This window comes from Podarcis raffonei, chromosome 2 (assembly GCF_027172205.1).
Source record: "Podarcis raffonei isolate rPodRaf1 chromosome 2, rPodRaf1.pri, whole genome shotgun sequence".
Classification (NCBI taxonomy): domain Eukaryota; kingdom Metazoa; phylum Chordata; class Lepidosauria; order Squamata; family Lacertidae; genus Podarcis; species Podarcis raffonei.
The window spans coordinates 73,325,443-73,346,433 of NC_070603.1; the positions used below are offsets into that span (position 1 = coordinate 73,325,443).

A 20,991-nucleotide genomic window follows, 5' to 3' on the forward strand; every position below is an offset into this window, starting at 1 on the left:
GCTTCTGTGTTGCCAGCTGTTCAATAATAAAGTAGCACACAGGCAGTGAAAATCAAATCCCCCTACTGTGTATGCATGTGCATTCCAGTACTGTATATAGTAAATGGTGGGCAGAAGAGTCTTTCTGACTCAGTATTGCAACAACTACTTTTGCTCTTTCCACATTTTTGAACTCACATTGTGCCAACACTTTTCACCTTCACAAAGTACTCATGCACTGTCACCATTATTTTACCTCATGAGGCAACTGTGTCCTCCCAATCGAATTGGGGTGAGTGGGTTTGCAGATAGGTAAGTGGATGGGTAGGAGTGTATGTATGTGAGAAAGAATATGAGCTTCTCAGCATTCAGGTCAGTTTTTTGTTTTTACATGATATACAAGGAATCATATTAACAACTGAGTATAGTTGATAGTGCCTCTATCTGGAGATGTTGAGCCTGCAAACAAGCCATAGCATGCACACATCACAGTTTATCATACTTCTCTCCCTTTTTTGAACCGCCAATCCTCTAATCCAGTGGTTCTCAAACTTTTTTCTCTGGGCCACTCTTTCACAATAAAAATTTGCTTGCACCACGCCAATTTATTATATTATTGATAAGAAATACATTGGAAAACAAACAAACAAAAACTAGCAGTTCTTGATTTCTAACATCGACCACAACTACTTTATAATAAGATCACAGGACAGTCAGAAAGTATAAAACAATGCAGCTACATAAGAACATGAATCATTCCCCAAATATAATTATAAATGAGCCTCTTACGTATGTACCTTAAGTACGTATAAAAACTCAATGAGAGGTGTGTGCTCGCTTTTGCTGGGTAATCCCATTTATATTAGAGGTCTGATTTGATACACTCATCTCATCAACAGAAAGAAGCCTTTCTCTTCTCTGAGCTTTTATATTTGTCAGGGTTGAAAATCCCTGTTCACAACAATATGTTGTGGAGAACTATAGAAGAAGGGAAGTGTGGATACTGTTTCTGGTTGTATATATAATTATTTTGATACTTTGTCCTTGAATCTTCCCACCCCAGGTGCCATCCTCTCCTGCCACACCAATGTGGCACACCACACCCTTGGAGAACCACCAATCTAATCCAATTTTAAACTGAGAGAGTGTTGAGGGTAGCATTGGGATCTACCAGAGAACAGTCCACTGTAGCCAATAAATGTCCACATCAAAAGGATTAGAGTCAGCCAATCTACCTGAATGTACTTCACGATCCATTTTAAAAAGTTAGTTGCATGGTTGACATCACAAATTCAAACTTGCAGCTTGTAAGCAGTGCAGCAGCAAGTTGGATAAAGCTCATATTGAAATACAAACAGAATGTATCTACAGTAGCAGGTATGAGAATATATATAAAAAATTACTGACAAAGTAATTGCTTTTTGTATAAACGTTCCTTTTTTATTAAATAGTTCTACCCAGGGTGGAAGTCTCTCTTTCAAAAGGAATAAATTTACCGCATGCCAATTTATTCACAGCTTGTAGATTCAGCATAATGAAATCCTCCTAAGTAAATATCTGATAAAAAAAGAACAAATAGGTAGCACTTGAACTCAGGAGTTGGGTTTTCTTGACACGGTGCTCTAATGCAAAATAGCAGGAACCTCAACAATGCTGGCACATAGGGCTATAGGAAGGGCTCTGCTCCTAGCAAGACCTAGTGGCAAGAGTTACAATACATAGTAGCAGCCCAAGAAACAGAAAGAAGGAGACAGCTTCTAATCTATACTTCAAGTTGCTCCTTTTAGCTAGAGTTTTATATCTTTCACTGAGCCAAAAAGGTGGTTTGCTGCAGGACACAGAAACTTAAGAATATTTCTTTGGAGGAGAGAGATCACCACTCCCCAGTGGTTTAGAACATGTACATCTTCCACCTCCCCCACCTGCTTTTTAGCTGAATTGCCATAACTATACTATCACTGGAGAATAAGAATGCATTAGTTCTTGGCTACAGCTATCATCCAAAGCCACACCTTTAAAATTGGAGGGGGGAAAGAAAAAAAGAGAGAAAAATACCCGAATATAAGCCACTCCATTCCTCACTGCTCCTGGCTGCATACTGAGGGAGGGGGAACTGTGTTTGCCAGCAGCCTTTCCCTTTCCTCAATCTCTCACTTTGGCCTTGGGGGAGAGGATAGGGGACTACAAGCAGGGCGGGCGCCACTTTGCCACGCTCCTGGTGCTGTTTACCCTGCGCTCCTGGCTGCATACCGTAAGGTGGCGAATATAAGCCGCACATTAACTTTTCATGGTCGGAATTTGGGGGGAAAGTGAGGCTTATATTCAGGCCAATACAGTACAACACATCCTAATATTTACATGTAAATGTTGGCACCGTTATTCCATCTGTATTAAATGATGTCAAACTGAGGACACCATGCACAAACTACCTGATCTTTCATCTAGCTTACCAACTGTGATGCTGCAGAATGAAAGCTCTTTTAAATACATGAGATGCTTCTGCAGTGCCTAGAGTTATGCCTTTGCTACATTACGAGACATAATTCCGCCCACACTGCCCATCTAACTGACTGGGCTCTAAATGCAACTCCAGGTGCTCATAAGCCTTATAATCAGCTTGCATTCTGCAAGCATAGACCATTTCTTGCTGCCATGAAAACCCCTTCTCTCCCATTTAGAAGATTGGTAAACTGAAGGGGAAAGCCCCAGATATGCATAACTTTCCCCATATTTATTTACATTTACATTTTAGACTGAACCTTCGAAGTCCTCTTACTCCAACCCCAAGCTTGAAACTCCTACAACCTAATATCCTGCCATCTGTTCCTTGGTTGCCTTGAGCCAGTCAGGCCTTGTATCGTTTTCAGATTTTCTAGAAATGTATTAAAGTACTGCCACAACCTATAAGAAACATGAGTGTAGAGGTTGGGAATCTTGCACCCAAAGCAGTTCACTGACATTGAAATCATCAGCTACATCTACTTTCCGTAGAACATCCTGCTCAGACTTGGGGAGAGGATATACCTGCTGTCAATGAGCCTACTGGGGCGATCCCAATATCCATCATGTCAAGTTTGGAAGGAGACCTAAGACTCTTGTTTGTGCCTTTAAATGATGTGCAAACACACTTTACTGAGGGCATGTCTGCCTTACAGTTGTCTAGACTGCCCAGTTGGATGCATCAAAGGACATGCTCCAACCGGGGTGGGGGTCATTTGCAGTGACTGTTGCCACAGAGATCAAGACTTCATAGCGCCTCTAATTAATTACTTAAGTAATCCCCCCCCAATATCTGTGACACAGAGCTATCAGCATCTATTGCTCCCCTTCACTTAGTGCCTCTAACGTTCCTTGCTCTACCTGAATAACCTAACAAGGCCAGAATCTTTCAAAGTATTTCCCTCCACACACACACATTCACAGATGTTGCTGTTAAGAACTAATTTGCATGGCTAATACCATCAAAACCAAGACAAATAACATTCATCGACCATTTTCCCCATATCAAGATTAGCAATAACATTCATCTGCTTCCAAATGAAAAGCATGCAACATGTGAGGAATGGAGGGGAGAATTTGCTTCCTCAAAGTCCATTATGTGTCTCCACTTTGACATTCATAGTTTTCTGAGTTTCCCTAATTACAGTTTCCCTAATTACAGTTTGCAAACCATCTTTTCAAGAATTCAGTAACACACCTCACCCCCACCCCTGCTATCAAAGATTGCCTACATATAGGTTTATATTCTATTTGCCTTGTAACTGTGTTCTGATTTTTTTAAAAAAATAGCCTGCATTAAGCTGATAAGAGATCACAAAATAATTAAGGTTGCAATCCTACAAACACTTCTTTAGGAAGTAAATCCTATTGAAATCAATAGAATGAACTTCTGAGTAAACATAATCAGGATGAAGCTTTTAACCTGGTATGGAAGGGAACAAAATTAAACTAACTTTAGTGATGATGGTATTAGAGGTAGAGGTTACATGTCTCCACACGCAGAGAATATATCAATAGCCTCGTGCATTGATTCAAATTGCCATGTAGGTTATATACACATTTTTAGAAGACTGCCTTTAGAAGAGTGCTGGGCTGTTGCATAGCAAGCAGAAGCCACATTTTCTTCCCTCTGTGTGGCCTTGCAGAAATCATAAAAATAAAATAAAAATCACAATGCAACTCTTTCACATTCAAATGTCATATTTTGTAATGGTATTTCTTTTTGGCTGTTAGTTACCAAGAGGTATGCTTTCACAAGTTCACATTAACTTGCTTGTGGTTAAGTAGCTGCCTAAAAGACATGCTTGCCTAATGTCTAGGCTTCACTCCACCTATAAAGAGGGGGGAAATAACTTTCTTTCAACTTGCAACTGTACCAAATACAGCACAAGCAACTCAAATTTAGCACTTCAATGGCTTCCAGATTTGCCAAGGAACTGATAACAAACAACATGATACAATGTGCATAAGTGTGGACATAGAAGCCTTTGCTTAAATCCCAGCACAGCAATGGACACACACTCGACAGAGTTGGGCATGTTACCATATCTTAGTCTCAACAAGATTCACAGCTTATCTAGAAATCTAACGGGCCCTTTGGTGGTACTGCTCTCCCTCCTTGTAGCACTATGTAGTCTGGATTGCACTGCAGGCCTGTCCACTCATGAGGTTCATGTAAAGCAGCTACCTCAGGCAGTCAATGAGGTCGTTTCCCTGTGGGCGCCCTGCTGCCTTCAGTGCCAATTTCTAGCAAGATCTCATGAGATCTTGTCAAAATCTCATGAGGTTAATCAGCACACAGCAGTGCCAGTGGAGGCGGGAGTGACAGGGTGGGTTGCATGGCAGAGCAAGGTGGCACTTCTGACTTTGCATCAAGCAGTGGAACGGGATGCACCGCTCCTACTGGATTGCATAAATTAATATTGGCAAATGAGTCTTGGGAACCGATAGATAGCTGAATGTTCTTGGCTGTTATGCCTCTTATGTTTCTACCACAACAGTCCCCAATCAAGATATACCGTAGTTGAGTGCTATGCAACATGTGCCACCCAAGACTGTGACTGGGGATGTATACACTCATTTGTATTGCACCATGGATGGAGAGGAGCACATTCAGCCACACCACGTTATCCCAACATTAGATGCCTCGTATATGAATGTACAGCACAACAAAAATGGTTATCTGGGTGTACAATTGTATCCATTCTGCACATGTGATTTTGGATCCAATAAGGGAATCCCCACTTGGAAGTTGCCTTCCCATGTCTCCCCCTCCCTCCCAAATCAGAAGGATACAGTTCTATCTTACTGGAATTTGGGGAGAAGAACAAGGTACGAAACTGTGAAGCACACTGCAAATTACAAACGCTGTACAAATGATTTATAATGGTAATAAGGTTATTTGCTGCCTTGTTTGAAGCCACATTTCAAAATGGATATGAAATTGAAACACAGCTTGAGCTCTGATAAGTGCGCTTACCAAAAAAATGTTAGTATGACATTAAGAAAATCAGGAAGCTAGAGGACCCTTTTGCCTTCTGCCACACATCCACAGAGTCTTTTCTCTATATATGGACCCACACTCTGACCTGGCTAAAATTTGAGTGGCCAAATGTAAATGAGATCTTGCACATTTGCAAGACTGTCTCTTTTACACAACAATTAAAAGTGCAGGATTCCTGTTTTCTTTGGCATAGGCTGCCCTAGTATCTATAATGACCTTACTAGACCTACCTAGCAGAAAGTCTGTAAGAACTGATGATGACAAGAGATCAAGCTCCTCTTTCTCCTCCAGTCGATGCCTCCATGTTATCCCTAGCACTGTAGCTGCTGTCTGGCAGAGCAGAGGACTTTGTTCCCTGGGCCCATTATTTCTTAATCTGCCATGGCCACCTAATTTACTTTTCAAATGAAAAGGAGGTCCTCTTAAAAAATCACTGTCTAAAAAGTCAATGTCCATGGCTACTCAGAAGTAATCTCCATTCAGCCCAATTGGAGTTAGGGCTTTTCCACACTTACCTTCCCTCTGCGCTTTCCAGGCACAGTTTGCACTTTAAATGTATTTGTGGAATGGGGGGTTATTGGTTTGTTTTTGTTCTTGTTTTTATTATGTATTTTGTGCTTTTAGTCCTGTATTTTTATATTGTGAAGTGACCTGAGATCTACAGATGATGAGCGGTATACTAATAAATAAACAAATAAGCATATAATAAATATAACTCTGTGTCTAAGTGTCCTTTTCTTTTTTTGCTCCAGAGCTATGCCCGCAAAGCCCACTCTTTAAAGCTCAATTGGAACAAAAGGCAATCTGTAGAAAGCCCAAATTGCCCTTTGTTGTGTTTCAGCTTGAAAAAGTGGGTTTTAAAGGAGAAAGCTCCAGGGCAAAAAAAAAAAGAGTGCTCAGACATGGAGCTTTAAAGTGTGGAGCTTCGTCTGGAAAGAGAGGAGCAAAAGGTAATTGTGGGTAAGCCCGTACTCAATGTTAAGCAAGTGCAAGACTGCAGTCTTAAGACAGTTAGTGATCAGTGCAGGTGGAGAATGGCCAGTTGCCCTAATAAACCTTTGCACTTTCTGTCAAAGTGGCAGCATTTCCTCTCTATACCATTAGAAATCAATTGCTACATATTTCAGCTCAAGTCAACTAACAGCTAGCCAGTTTTATTTTTGTAGAAAAGTAGGTGCCGGAACTTACAATGAACGCCTCCCTTGTTCTCTAATAATGGCAATGGCATCCACCTGAGAGGTGTCAGAACTGGGCTCTGGCAAGTTTCTGCTGGGGGGAAAAAGCTCTGCAGCTAGCCTATATTTTCTGAGAGAACAGAAGAGTAAGTATCTCCCATTTTGAGAACAGGTTCCTTACACCTGGAAAAGAGGAAACCTACCAAGGGGAATAAAGACAAATTTCCTACCAAGTATAATTTTGGCATTGGGGAGGAAAATACAGATACTGTAGCCGTGCTAGAATTTTAAAATTCTTATTCATTCTGATTCTTGCCAGTGATAAAGCTACATTTTTAGTTATCAATATTGCTCATAGGAATTTGCATCCCAAGCTACATCAGCTCCCATGCTGTGCTCAAAGGAAAAGAACCATATGGAGAGAATAATAAGACAATTAAATATCCATTAAATAATAATATATCTGTGTTTTTAAGGAGGCAAGCTTTGCTAATGATACAGTATGCATCCATTGGGTCTTCATGGAATTGGAGTACAAGTGGGAGTTATGCTTTGTTTTTAAGAGTTAAAACAAAATTCAGGAAAAATGCATCTCTCAATATGAATCTTGCCACAAGAAGAGCCATCATGTTTGCGGAGTTGCCTTCACCATGAAGTGATGTGGACTAGCTGCTTCAGAAGTACCACTTTTCATTTCTGGCTGGTTTAAAATGAGCTTCAGTAAATAGCAAAGTGTGGGGGAGGTGTACGTGAGAGTGCAAGTGGGATAAACCTTTTGCTTCTGGTGAAAAGCTGGATTGGAAATGAATGAGGCAAGGTCACAAATTTATCTTGAACTGGATTTTTTAAAAAATAATGCTTTTTATTATTGCTGTTTATTGTCACCACCATTACCACCTGCCCTTACCCCTAAGTCCCAGGGGCAGGATGTTGACTATGGGAGCTGGGTTAAAAACCCCACTCAGCCATGAAGTTCAGTGCGTCATAATGAGTTAGTTACTGATCTCTAAAAGCCTAGCCAAGATCCTAGAGTGTAAAGATATTTTTTTTAAAAATGTGATAACCCACATATGTCATACTGAGCACATTGGAAGAATGTCTGGATACAGATGTATCTGTTAATACTGCTAGTGCTACTAACAATAACCAATGCTATACCATATCCAGATATGTTTGCTGCTAAACCGCTGTTGTTCCTTTCTGTTGGCAAATATCATATGCAATATCTCAGGATGTGCATTCCTGACTGGAAAGAATTTAATAAGGGACACAAACACCACACAGCAAACCTCTCCATGCAGATATTCTTTATATATTATGCATACACATTAGCCTCATTATGCAAACGACCTAAACTCTGGAGCATATGCTCTCCTGACATTTCCTAGGATGGATGGCAAGTGGAAGGAAAGGACAAAGAGGAAAAGGTGAGAGTACTCCACAGCTTCTTTTGTAGAGTGGGACAACAAGAGCCCCCCATGTTTCTAATCAAGCCACTGAAAGAAAGGGAACAATTAGGATCTTCCACTCAGAAACAGACTGGACACAAAAATTCAGGGGGGGAAATGGGCTGGATCACATATACGGGCATCAAAACCACCCTCCTATCAAAACAGATTATGTCAAGCCTACAGAAGCAACAACAGATTACCCACCGTTGGTTAGGAGGACTTGCCTGATATAGGAGAAGAAAATCTAAGATTAAGTTCCAACTCCAGGGCTGGGATGGGGAAGGGAGAGTTTCACGACAGTGATCTGGATTTGCTGTTCACCTTTTTGGGACCATGTCACCTTTATGTTGAGGTGACATCAACCTATATCTTCTTCTTGTATCGCGTGGTAACACTTAAGTTAAAGCAGGTGTGTGACATGTTGTAACTGTGCCATTAAAATGGACCAGGAAAATTCTGAACAGAAGACTCAGATCAACACTATAAAAGAATCAATGAAAACATATGGAAAAGCCTATTTTCCTATACTATACCACTTTCTGCTACAGGTAGGAACTTGACTGTAGGTCTGAATGTTTCTACAGGGGGGGGGGCAAATCTGCACACAGAAAACTAATATATTATGGAAGTGGGTCTGACCTAGTGCCCCCCGACATGTTAGTTTTCCATGTTCAGTTTTCCATGAGGTCAAATTCAAGCAAACCCACCCAACCCCGCTGTACACTTGTGGACAATAGTTGCTCTGCAATTCTGTCGCCTATATTAATTGGTCAACAGAGGTGACTCAGGAAGAGTTCACATGACAACATTGCAGTGTTTCTTTCAAATCTATGAAGACTTGGGAGCTATTTTTGCAGGTAGCTCAGTCAGTCAGGTGGCTGGGAGTGAGTGTGATCAGTGTTTGGTGCAGCACTGATTGTATAAGAGCACACAAGAGAAAGGACGAGGGCAAAGACTGTCACTCAATCTGCATAAATCAAACGCCCAGCACCCCCTCCACTAGCGTATTCAAAGCTCCACTGTATACATAGCAAGAGCAAAATTTTCACCAGCTCTTAATACCCCTTAGAATCTCTTGCTCCAAGATTCAGGGTCACAAGTAAAGCAATGCCTGGCTCCAGATAAAGTCTCCTGCTACACAAATCTCACAGTTATTACCCTGAATTATCATCCCTGAAAAACTGGGTGTCTGTCTTCAGCTTCAAAAGCAGCTTTATCATGTGAAAAAATATGTTCCTTCTTTTTTTATCAATATCCTTACAGGAGCTCTAGTGACATTGGGCTGATGCACTTGACTTTCAGCTCTGCCGAGCCAAGTTTTAATCTTCATGCAGTGACAAAATGTAAACTGTCCAGAATCCATCACCCATTTTACCACAGGTTTCACCTCCCTAATTTAAAGTTACACTTCGAGAAATGTTCAGAAAGATGAGAATGCAAAGAATGTAGGGGAGGGTGGTTAGACAAACCGAGGTGGATTTAAATGGCAGATTACCGTGTTTTGCCAGGGCTTGAGCCCACATTAGTCTGTGTACTTAGAACACCAAGTATGTGGGCAAGGGAGATTCAGCATGTGTACCGCATGCAGCTCTGGCAAAGGGAGGAAACTGCTGGGATGATCACACCAGGAAAGAAGCTGCTCAACCGCAATAGGCCAGATCAGATCAGAGAATATTGCCTGACCCCTATAAAACCAGCAAGGGGATTCTGCTTCTAGCTAGCTTCTGTCTATGGTTACCTTCCCCCACTCCCTTCTGACAGGAACAGATTCTGACAGAATCAGGTCAGTACTGTAGCCCCAAACTGAAAAGCCAAGAATCACCCTAAACTTCAGGTTCTGTATGACTCCATAGAACACAGGGCTGACATTGCTAAGTGGCTTGTGCAGAAAATATCACTTTGGCCAGCCCGGCTTGTAATTCTCTTCCATCTTCCAAACAGGCGGTGTGGTTGATCACTGGCCAAGTTCAGATCCATGTACCCTGCAGGAATCCAATGTGGTTTCTGACCACATCCTGTTCATCCATCCAAATGTGCATTGTGCAGATGTGCCCTTAAACAAAGGGAAAGTAGGCAAGACTGTAGCACATTGGCAAGATATCTGAGATTAAAACAGCAGATGGAGCTGTAGGTCAAGACAGTGGCAGGGAAGCATACACATGATTGCTGAACCCCTGGCCAATGCTTTTAGTCCTTCTTCACTTTCATAGGCAACAAAATTAATAAAGAGCAGAACTACATGGCAAGTAGACATGCCAGACTGTCAGCATGAGGTAATTAGCCAAGGAACAGAAACCACAATAGAGAATAAAAGTACTGATGCAGTGAATGCTTGTGAAAAGCCACTTAAGAAAAATGAAATGTCAAGTCAGTTAGAGAGGCACTCCAAACCAGCTCTGTCCAATCTCTTGCGTTTGCCACAGAAGCCTCCTGGAAAAGGGTAGAAGTGCATGGCTCTACAGCATAAAAACCTTGTTTTTAAAAGAAGAGAAGGGAGCCTCTCTTTGGAAGAGCTTGAGCAGTCCTGGCTAGCGACTGCTTTTTCCTGCCCTCTCCATGCAATTTTCTTTGAGTCGCAGTGACACCTGTTGAGGAGGATCAAATGCTGCTCAGCTGCAGGCTAGTCGGCTGTTGAGCACTGCCAACAAGCTGTGCACCACTCCCAACCAATGGCACAAGCTTTCAGGCCATCTGGACCTTTTAATGGACTGGGTGTTTTCCTCTTGAAAATGTATGAGAATGTGCCAATACTGTCCATTACTCAGCATACCATCATTGGATGATAAGGACATGGGGCCAAGCCAAATAGCAGCATTGTTTATGCCCCTAGTATTGAAAATGACAGGGAGGGGGGTGGAGGAAATAAAGACAAGAGATCAGGTCAGTTAAATTCAGCAGAGGACTGTCAGATACACACATTACACTGAACAGTTGGCATGGACAAAGAGGAAACTCTTTGCAGTTGCTACTCCTTTTTTTCTTAATGTCTCCCTGTAAACCACCTTCTGGCAGACTCTTACTTACATAGAATGGTCATTATTACATAGAGATCTTACATAGTGATCAGTGGATACACACAACCAAGCCCACTATGGAGATAATTAGGAAAAGCTGGATAATTTTTCCAAATCTCTAGAGCTCACTTGGAAAAATAAATCTGTCTATCTAATTGGGTCCAGAGTTGATTGGACCTACAGTGTTTGGCATCCCTCCCTACTTCCAGCTGAGGAAACTAGGGTAAAATGGGTGGCATTAAAGGCACATACTTGTGGTGTGGCTGGTGTGTGTGTGTGTGTGTGTGTGTGTGTGTAATACGACAATAATCCAGTTGGATCATAGGACTTCAGAGGAATCTAGATCCAATCCCAGTTGTCTCCAGGAGCAGGAAGGCAAACATCAGAAATCTAGTATTCCCAAACCTCTTTTTAAGGATTCAATCCCATCCCTAGTCTGATATTAAACCCTTGAGCATATCCTTTGGCTGACTGTGAAAAGCAAGGTAAGATGCAATAAAGAATAAAAGAGCCATTTTCCATCCCATTTTGATTACTCCATTTTCAATTACTGTTTCAATGGCTGCTAAGAAACACTCCAATTGATTTGAAAAGGCAGGTAAAGAATGGCCCCTGGGGCTGCCGTATAGGAATTTGAGTTTAGTAGGATGGGTTAAATTTCTTGTTCCTTCACTGATCAGCTCCCTACTTGATCAGTCCTTTTATGCCTCAATTCTCTGTTTGTACATAATTGGAATTAATGACTGTGAGCTGTTCTACAGTACTAATTAAAGACACACAGAATCTTCTTTTTTATATAAAAAAAGGTCCAAACGGGGTAAGGTTTATACATAACATATAATTTTTGTTTGTAACTAGTAAGACATGTTTAGTTTTCCATCAACACATTTGTTAGCATCAGAGGCATGCTGAAGTCCACAACAGCAGATGGTTGGTTGCAACAACTACTGATTATTGTTGCCACAATTGGAGAGGGTTAACATGACATGATATAATGTGCCTCTTGTGTTATCAAGTTCAAGAGGCAGTATTATAAGATTTAGTTGCATCAAGATGTAGGAGCTTAGGAAATACTAGCAATATATCCGTAATGTGAATTGATGGTGCTTTTTTGTTGCTATTAGTATTAGTCCTATTTTTAATTTGATAAATTCCCCCCTTTCTTTTGTTAAAATTTGCATATAAAATTTAGATATACATGCACACACCCACCAGCAAAACACTATATTGAACCTTATTGTCGTGCCATATTACAAATATTTATGATATATTATCAGAAGTACTTTGCAAAAAGATTCTTCATCTAAGTCAGCCTCTAGATTCTTAACTCATTATACAAATCTGGAATCTTCTCAAATGCCTCCAGGTGTTCTACAACTTTCATGAGGAACATGTTTCTTGAAATTGTTTCAATAACTAGCTATATAGAACTGACTAACAAAGATACCATAGGACAATATCAGAACATCTTTCAATGGTAGTAAACCAAAATGCTCATTCAATCCAGAAAATGGCTTATAGTAATCAGGAATGGTTTAAGAGCACAAGAAGAAACCTGCTGGATAAGCCCAGCATCCTATTCTCACAGTAGCCAACCAGATGCCTTTGAGAAACCTGCAAACAAGACTTGAGTGCAGCAGCTCTCTCCCACATTGAACTCAGGAGACTTGTTCCTGAATAAGCATGCATAACTTTGAAGTGTTAAGGCCCCTCCAAAAATTCAGGTTCACAAAAAAACTGAATTGAGCTCACAAATACATGGAACCCTTCTTATCTCTCTCTTTATCACTAACTCACTTTCCTTTCGCTCCAGGCAGTGTGCCTTCACTACTTCAACAAGATCTTCCTTCACATCTCCGATTCCTCATTGTTTTTTTAGTTGGTCAGCTGATTCTGTAAATATCCCCACCAGTGTGGTGTAGTAGAGCCAGTGTGGTGTAGTGGTTAAGAGCAGTAGTCTTGTTATCTGGGGAACCGGGTTCGCGTCTCCGCTCCTCCACATGCAGCTGCTGGGTGACCTTGGGCCAGTCACACTTCTTTGAAGTCTCTCAGCCCCACTCACCTCACAGAGTGTTTGTTGTGGGGGAGTAAGGGAAAGGAGAATGTTAGCCGCTTTGAGACTCCTGAAGGGGAGTGAAAGGCGGGATATCAAATCCAAACTCTTCTCTTCTTCTTCTTCAATGTCCAACACATGTCCTACCTCCTTTTCATTCTGGTTGGTCAGAAGCATGCAGGAGCAGACTTCCTATTGGACTATGGCATTAGTGGGAACAGAATAGAGAGCCACATCCAGATTCATTTATTTATTTACTCAATCTGAGTGGCTATTCTACTACAACTGCTATTCAGTGGTAGCACCAACAACACGTTGACAAATTCCAAATTTTGTCCATGGGCCCCGAAAGATTTTGGATACCTGTCATGGTTTATTATTTTTTTAAAAAAAGCCTTTAGCTTTAAAGGCTCCTTGCACAAATTCCTCTGTATTTTATTTGTCTGGAATTCAACTGTTCCATCCTCTGACAATAGGCTTTTATGCCTGCAAATTTTAGCTAATTCTGCCAACAAATAGAAAAGTTATACCCATTATTTATTTCCCCAGTATAATCAATGGGGAGTCCTTCAGAAATCTGAAGCAAAACCAAAGCAAACGAGGTGTTGTCTGAATTAATCCAAAGTGAAATGGCCCCCTACATGAAACAGGCTCCAAAGCCATTTCTTTTTCTGTGCACACCCCTAAGTTATATGGACAATTTGATGAGTAAACAATCCCTCATGTCAATTCAGCTTGGTCCCTTCTTCGTTACGTTGGAGTTCATGGGATCTGGTGGTTTCCTTTAAGCCATTTTAACAAGGCAAACAGTAGCAATACCCTTAGAGTATGAGGTTGTTCTGCCATTTGACAGTTTTGTGTGAAACTGAAAGTCTGAGAGCAACTCTTCCCCATGGAAGTGTATGCTGCTACTACATGAGGGGAGGGGAGGGGTGGGTTGATACCCATCTAAGTCACACTCACAGTAGACCTATTGAAATTGATTTTAATGGATCACCTCTGTGTAAAACTAACACTGGCTGTCTCCCAAGCAGACATGATTTGAAGCATCCTTTGTTACTGAATATAGTGTATGCATATCCAAACTACCTCACCTTATTACACAAAGAAGGAATGTTAGAATTATCATAATCTTATTAGTAAGAATCCTATGTACATCTTCACTGATGCTCTAGTTTGCCAATATCTGTTGAGTTTTGCTTCATTTATCTTGATATTTCAAAATCTATTGGTCAAGGATCACTGGCATTTGTCAGTGAATTGCAGCCTTCACAGTATAGATACTTCACAGGCCTTTAACAGATATGTTCCCTATGAAATTGGATATACCTTTCTCAGAACCAGTTACATCTGGTCCATATTTCTTGACATAATCAGAATCTCACTTGCTTTGTTGAAAGTGAAAATAAATAGATGGTCAATAAGACTGACAGAAAAAATGCCTTTTTATGATTCCTGAAAACAGGAATAGCTCTGTTGTAGTAAGCAACAGCCCATGTTTCTGGAAACAAAGAAAGTGTTAAAAATAATGTTTTTAATATGCCAGCTGTCAGAGAAAATATCAGCACCATTACATTTTCTGACACTATATTCTTGACAATAAATTTCATGGCTCGTGTGGCAAAGCATTTATGAGATTTCAGTCAATAACCAATGCGCAGGTCCATATCCTCACCCAGAAAAGAGGGAGAAATTAAGAAACAAAATCTAAAAAATAATAATGAAGGAGGTATTATAATTTTTATTTACTAACATGTCACTGCTTATAGTTAGATCTGAATTAAAAGGGAAAAGAAGCAGCTCTGCCTCTCAGACTGTACATCTCCCTCCCTCCCTCCCTCCCTCCCTCCCTCTCTCTCTCTCTCTCTCTCTCGTGTGTGTGTGTGTGTGTGTGTGTGTGTGTGTGTCACATACAAAAGCTATGAGAAACAAAAACTGAATTTAGAACTTGCAGATGATGGTGTGTGACAGATCTGTAGGTCTGAGACTTTTATCTCCTCTGACATGCTTAGTTCTATTTTTAATCACCAAGACACAGAAGACTGAGTCACAAAATTAAGGAAGGACAGAGCCCCAGAGAACCCAAGCAGGTATCATGGCTCTGACTGTGCTAAGCGTCATTCAGATGCACAAGGAAAGAGATTCCTATTAGGGCTTTGCTTAGGAGCTATTATTAGTATTCAGATTTCTGTTTGTCTCAACTTCTATTTGTATTAGCAATTCTCTAAGCGGAGCATCAGGACCAAGAACAGGAAAACAACACTGCCGCTCACCCTGTCAGATTTGCTAAACGCGGCCCTCATCTTGGCTGAATGTCAGTATATCAAGTTCAACATTTAGCTGAGGCAATCATGGTTTCAGATTCTGGCTTGTTTTCACAAACCATAGTATAATTCTCCAAGTTCAGACATCATGAGGGATGGCAGTTAAGTTTAAAATACTGCAATTACCCCAAGAGCTGCCTCTGCCTATGAATGACCCAGACCCTATGATCATGAGAGGTTCAGAGGGTGATAACAGGAGAATAGACTTCTTTTTTGCAGTGGCTCCTCATTTGTGGAATGCTCTCCCCAGGGAGGCTCACCTGACACCTTCGTTACATACCTTTAGGTGGCAGGCAAAAACATTCTTCTTCTACCAGGCCTTTTAAATGGGGGGTGGGGGAGAGAGAGATTATTGTTTTAGTTTATGACTATGTTATGTCCTTTGTGTTTATATATGTTAGGTACTGTCAGGCATTCGTATGGTTGCTCACAAGTAAACAGCCAGGACTCCGACCTGCCTTTTTACTGGTTTTATTGGGTGCAAACTATGTATACAGTGCAGAAGTCCAAAGTTCATGCGTTTCTGCCTCCCTCCCCCCTTTCAATGGCACTCCCCTGACAGGTACTTTGTGTTTTTATATTGTAACCCTTCCTGTGATCCTCAGGTGATAAATAAAAATAAATTAGAAATAATAATAACAAATTCATAAGCTTTTACTTTCACTCTCCTTGCAAGTGTAAAAGAGGAGAGGAGAAGGAGCCAAAGGTTCAATAATGTAACAGGATACCATGTTCCCCCATTACATCTGAAGTGAATCACTGGGTGAGGTTGGAGTGGGCAAGAGGCTGCTGTCAGTGACTATATATATTAGAACAGTGATGATGGTGTCAGGCATATGTGATTGAAGTCTCTTAATAGCTTACAGATTGAAAGCAAGCACTGTGAGGTGTGCCCTGGTTGCAAGAGTGAGTCAAACACAGCATCACCCCAAGACTGTGGTGCTATATGAACATGAGAACCCAGACACAATGAATGTCCATTATTTCTCTGGATGTAACCAGCTTTATCCAGAAATATTGTCACAAAGAAAGGAAAGAGTAGGCAGGAACGAGGCAAAACTTACCCGTTTCAGCTGGTCAACACCACCAAATATCCTCATCACGCCATCAATCTCTTGCTCCAGTCTTCTGGCCCAATACTGCATTCTACAAGACAGGGGGAAAGAGGGCACACTGAGTCATTTAAAGAGGTACAAAAAGGGAGATGGTTACAAATCAGTGCCCAGGGCTTAGCTTGTACACTCGCCTCCTGACATTCCAGCTGTGGGCAGAATACCAAGCATGCCTGACCTCCAAGATAAGGATGATAAGCTTAGAATGATAAAGCTTATCAGATGACCAGCTTCCAAAATTGTAAATGTACACACACAGAACAAAAAATAAAGTCAACATAAAAGCTGCAAGCTGCCTTTCTTCTCTGGTAACAAAAACTTAACATAGATTAGGAGGGGGAAGCTGGTCCAGCTCCTCACAATAATACCTTGTCTTCTATGCCCAACACTCCCAATATCCTTCCTTCAAATAGCAAACTAAGTTGGCTGATGGCCTATCAGTTCGGAAGCAAGCAGAGCCACAAAAAAAATTAAGATGCCCATGTGTGCAACAATACATATGCCAGACCCTCCAAGTGTCCCTATTTTCCAGGGATGTCCCTGGTTTAGAGAAGCCATCCCAGTTTCTGATTTCATCCCGGAATGTCCTGCTTTTCATTAGGATGTCCCTATTTTCATTAGAGAAAGGTTGTAGAGTATGGAGTTACGCAATCCCCGAGCTGTCTAAAGGCAATCCTATATAGAGAAGTTTTTTATATATATATTTAATGTTTAATGATATTTTTTATATATGTTGGAAGCTACCCAGAGTGCTGGGGCAACCCAATAAGATGTGTGGGGTATAAATAGTAAAATTATCATTATGGAATAGGACGTCCCTATTTTCATCAGAGAAATGTTGGAGGGTATGATATGCTTCTGAATTATAAGAAAGAAATTTTAAACCCTCAAACTGTCTGACAGGAACTTGTGAGCTTGCAGAGTGATGATGGCGGCTGAGCCATTGGCAGGGGGAGGGAGGTTGGACATAAGAACCCAAAAGTTAGGCCAACTGTGCGAGTCTATCAAGTCTATGATTGAGAGCAGCCTAATCACTAAATGTTTGTGTGTCAGTGGTGGGGCAGGGGAGAAGGAAAACAGAGGGCAGGAATAGAAAAGTTGCTGGTTGGCCTTGACCTATTAAAGAATCTTTGGGTCTGAACCACTGAGCCTCTTGGGCTTGCTGATGGGAAGGTTGGAGGTTTGAATCCCCACAACGGAGTGAGCACCCATTGCTCTGTCCCAGCTTCTCCCAATCTAGCAATTTGAAAGCACACCAGTGCATGTAGATAAATAGTACCACTGTGGCAGGACTGTAAACAGTGTTTCCGTGCGCTCTGGCTTCTGTAACGATGTTCCGTTGTGCCAGAAGCAGTTTAGTCATGCTGGCCACATGACCCGGAAAGCTGTCTGTGGACAAACACCGGCTCCCTCGGCCTGAAGTGAGATGAGCGCCACACCCCATTGTTACCTTTCACTGGACGCAACCATCCAGGGGTCCTTTACCTTTACCTTTCACCTTTTATAAAAGAATCTTTATTAAATGTCTTCCCCTTTCCCATTCTGCAGACCTGAGTATTCTGTGTTCAGTCCTTTTATTGCTATAAAAATGGTCCAGTTTGGCTAGCAGTGATCTAGAACTATACCACACAGGAAGAAAGTCTTGAAGGGCAAGGAGAAGTGTTTGATATCTCTTCTACATCCCTCTAGAGAAGTCTGAGCCGTTAAGAAGAGTACTGTTCTTAGTGAATGTGGATACCACAACATGCCATATATAGTTGCACATAATTAATTCAGACTTAGGTTTAGTCCACTGGGACTTCCCATAAAAGGTTGCAATTTATCTTAGATTTGTCAAGGGTGACAGCGACCATGTTTCTTGAGAGTGATTTTTGTTTTCTTTAATCATTTGTAACAATGTTGGGAGGGGTGGCTATTTTAAAAAGCTGATCTGGTGTTTATGTTTGTGTGTGGCATACAATTAAAATATACAGAGTAGAAGCATGTTGTTTTTAATATGCTGATTTGGGGGCGTTAAAATGCACCCGTGTACAGTTTCCTTGAGATGCAGGAAAACAAGGCTTCACAATCCATTGCACTGCAGTAGACAGCAACAGATTTTGGGCTGCCTGTAGCAGGATTGAACATCTGGTATTTCCACTGAGATTTATCTACCTGTAGAATCTATGTACATATCAACATATGTCTACCTCTTGCCTTTCTAAGAACACAGATTGTGATGTCCGATCAGGTCGTTGGTTCACCTTTCCTAGTATCCCTTTGTCCTTGAAAATGACTTCTAGACTACCCAATGCATGATAGTTTATTGTATCTAATTATATGGAAGACCACAAAAGAGGCAGCTTTTTCAGAGGATTAGGCTGACTCAGTTTTTTTGGTTTGTTTTTTTTAATGATACCTATATTACTAGGTCCACTCCTTGCTAATTTTAAATTCCAGGCCCCACAGAGTTTAGGACAGCCAGTCCTTGCTTTATTTAGGGGGGGAAACTATACTCACTTCTCTGTTTCCAGAACACACCTGAGAGGTATTCCTAATGATGGTGGGGTGGAATTAGTTAGGCAGGATTATCACTCCTCACCTGCTTTCTCCTCCAGCAAGATGTAGATGCAGCCACAGCCTTCTCCCTCTTTTCTATTACTCACGCTGAGGCTTGTAATCCATCAAGAGGAGTCTTGAGGCTTGCAGCCTCTTATAAACCTCACCCTTACTCACATGTAGCCCATCCTGGCTGATCATTGGTTGGGCTATTCATGAGTAAGCAGCAGATCTAGCAGTTTCTTCGCCATAACTTAAGCAATAGGTGGGTCCCTAAAAATCCATCCTGATGTGTTCTGTGACAGCTTCATGGAACAAGACAAATGCCCATCAAAATTATATTTCAAAGAGAAATCATGTCCTCCCAAAAAGAGGGCATGTGTTGCGGTGAGACCTGGAGACCGACCTCCTGTGTTGTGGGTGGGTTGGATTGGTTAGCCAGAACACCCAATTGGTAGGTCCCTTGATGTTGGGTTCAATCTGACCAATGGGGCTCAGTCTAAACGGATTGAGAGACCTATATATACCCAGAGCTTCCTCTTTCGGCTCGTGCATTCAGAACAAGCTAACAGCGTGTCCTCTGTGCAGCCGTGAGACTTACCTTCGACGGATTGTCTTGGTAATTTCTTTCCGTTATTCTTTCCCTTTTGTTAATCCTTTCGTTAATTTCCCCCTTTTCAGTTGTCTTCTCCCCCCCTTCCTTCTCCTTCCCTTTTCTAGCGGGGCTTTGCCCCACTGGGGCTTCAGCCCCTGAGCGCTCCCGGTTGCGGAGCTTGTTGCTTCCTGTTGATCTCTGCCCACTCGGCTCCCCTTGCAGCAGCTGGTGTCCCTGTAATTTGGCGGCGTTTGCAGATTTGGGGTTTCTTAGCTAACGCAACTTGGGCAATTTGCAATTGTCACTCTCTGGGCACTTTCGTTCAGTGCTTTGAGTAGTTTCGCTGTATTGAGAGTTCCCTCTCCATTGCAAAATTCATTTCTGTATGCCCCTTTTGAGGAAAGGCTGATTGAGTATTGCCTAAGGGCAGAAAACCCCCTACTTTTCATTCTGGCCGCCAATTTGGGTTCCTTTTGCAAGGAGAAGTTCAACCCTGCCTAGTTTTGGTGGGAGCGCCATCTTAGTCAGCCTGGGTCCCATTGGTTTTGTGAGAACGTTGATTTTGTGCCCCCCATCCAGTAAGGAAGGGATTGAGATGCCTATTAAAAGGAATCCCAGTCATGCTCTCCTTTCTAAGAGGGTGATTAGAGGTCCATCTCAGTCACTGCATTCAGCTCCGGCCCCTGCGGTCCCTCAGCTTACGCTGTATCGCTTGAGTGCAATTATGGTCCAGACCCTGCTGCCATGGCTAGGTTCAATTCAGAACTTGAGTCGCTGGCCCAGCAATTTGGGAGGCAGCCTGATTCTCAGCCTGGCCCCTCCATGTCTTCCACTGTTTATGAGCCTCATGGTCCCTCAGATGCCCTGCAGGATCTGATTTCTTTCCCCAGGGTCTGTAAGACAGAGCTGTTCTGCCTGGCCTTGGCTTGGAATCAACTTGATCCCCTTCCCCTCTTTCCTTTTTCCTTTCTCCTTCTGTGATGGAACTCCTACTTGGGGACTTCCCTGGCTTTTTTCTGGCCCATGTAGGACCAGTCTGGATAGTTGGCCTTGGTGAAGACATGATGTTTTCATCCCCAAAAAGTTTTTGATTTGAGTTTCTACTGAAATGAGGCTGCATTTTAATGTTGTATTTTAACCTTGTTTTTAAGTTGTATTTTAATCAATTGTTTTTATACCTGGTGTTTAGCCGCCCTGAGCCCGGTCTTGGCTGGGGAGGGCAGGATATAAATAAATTTATTATTATT

The 20,991-nt window shown here is 41.8% G+C and overlaps 1 protein-coding gene across 2 annotated transcripts in view; it reads right to left on the reverse strand.

The window, feature by feature from the left end:
• Nucleotides 1–20,991, reverse strand: part of CACNA2D2 (calcium voltage-gated channel auxiliary subunit alpha2delta 2) — a 518,774-nt gene that overhangs the window by 462,955 nt on the left and 34,828 nt on the right. For both annotated transcript variants that reach the window (XM_053377415.1, XM_053377414.1), the window contains exon 2: nt 16,564–16,645. In XM_053377415.1, coding sequence (XP_053233390.1) covers nt 16,564–16,645 — 82 coding nt within the window. The remainder of the gene's footprint in view (nt 1–16,563; nt 16,646–20,991) is intronic.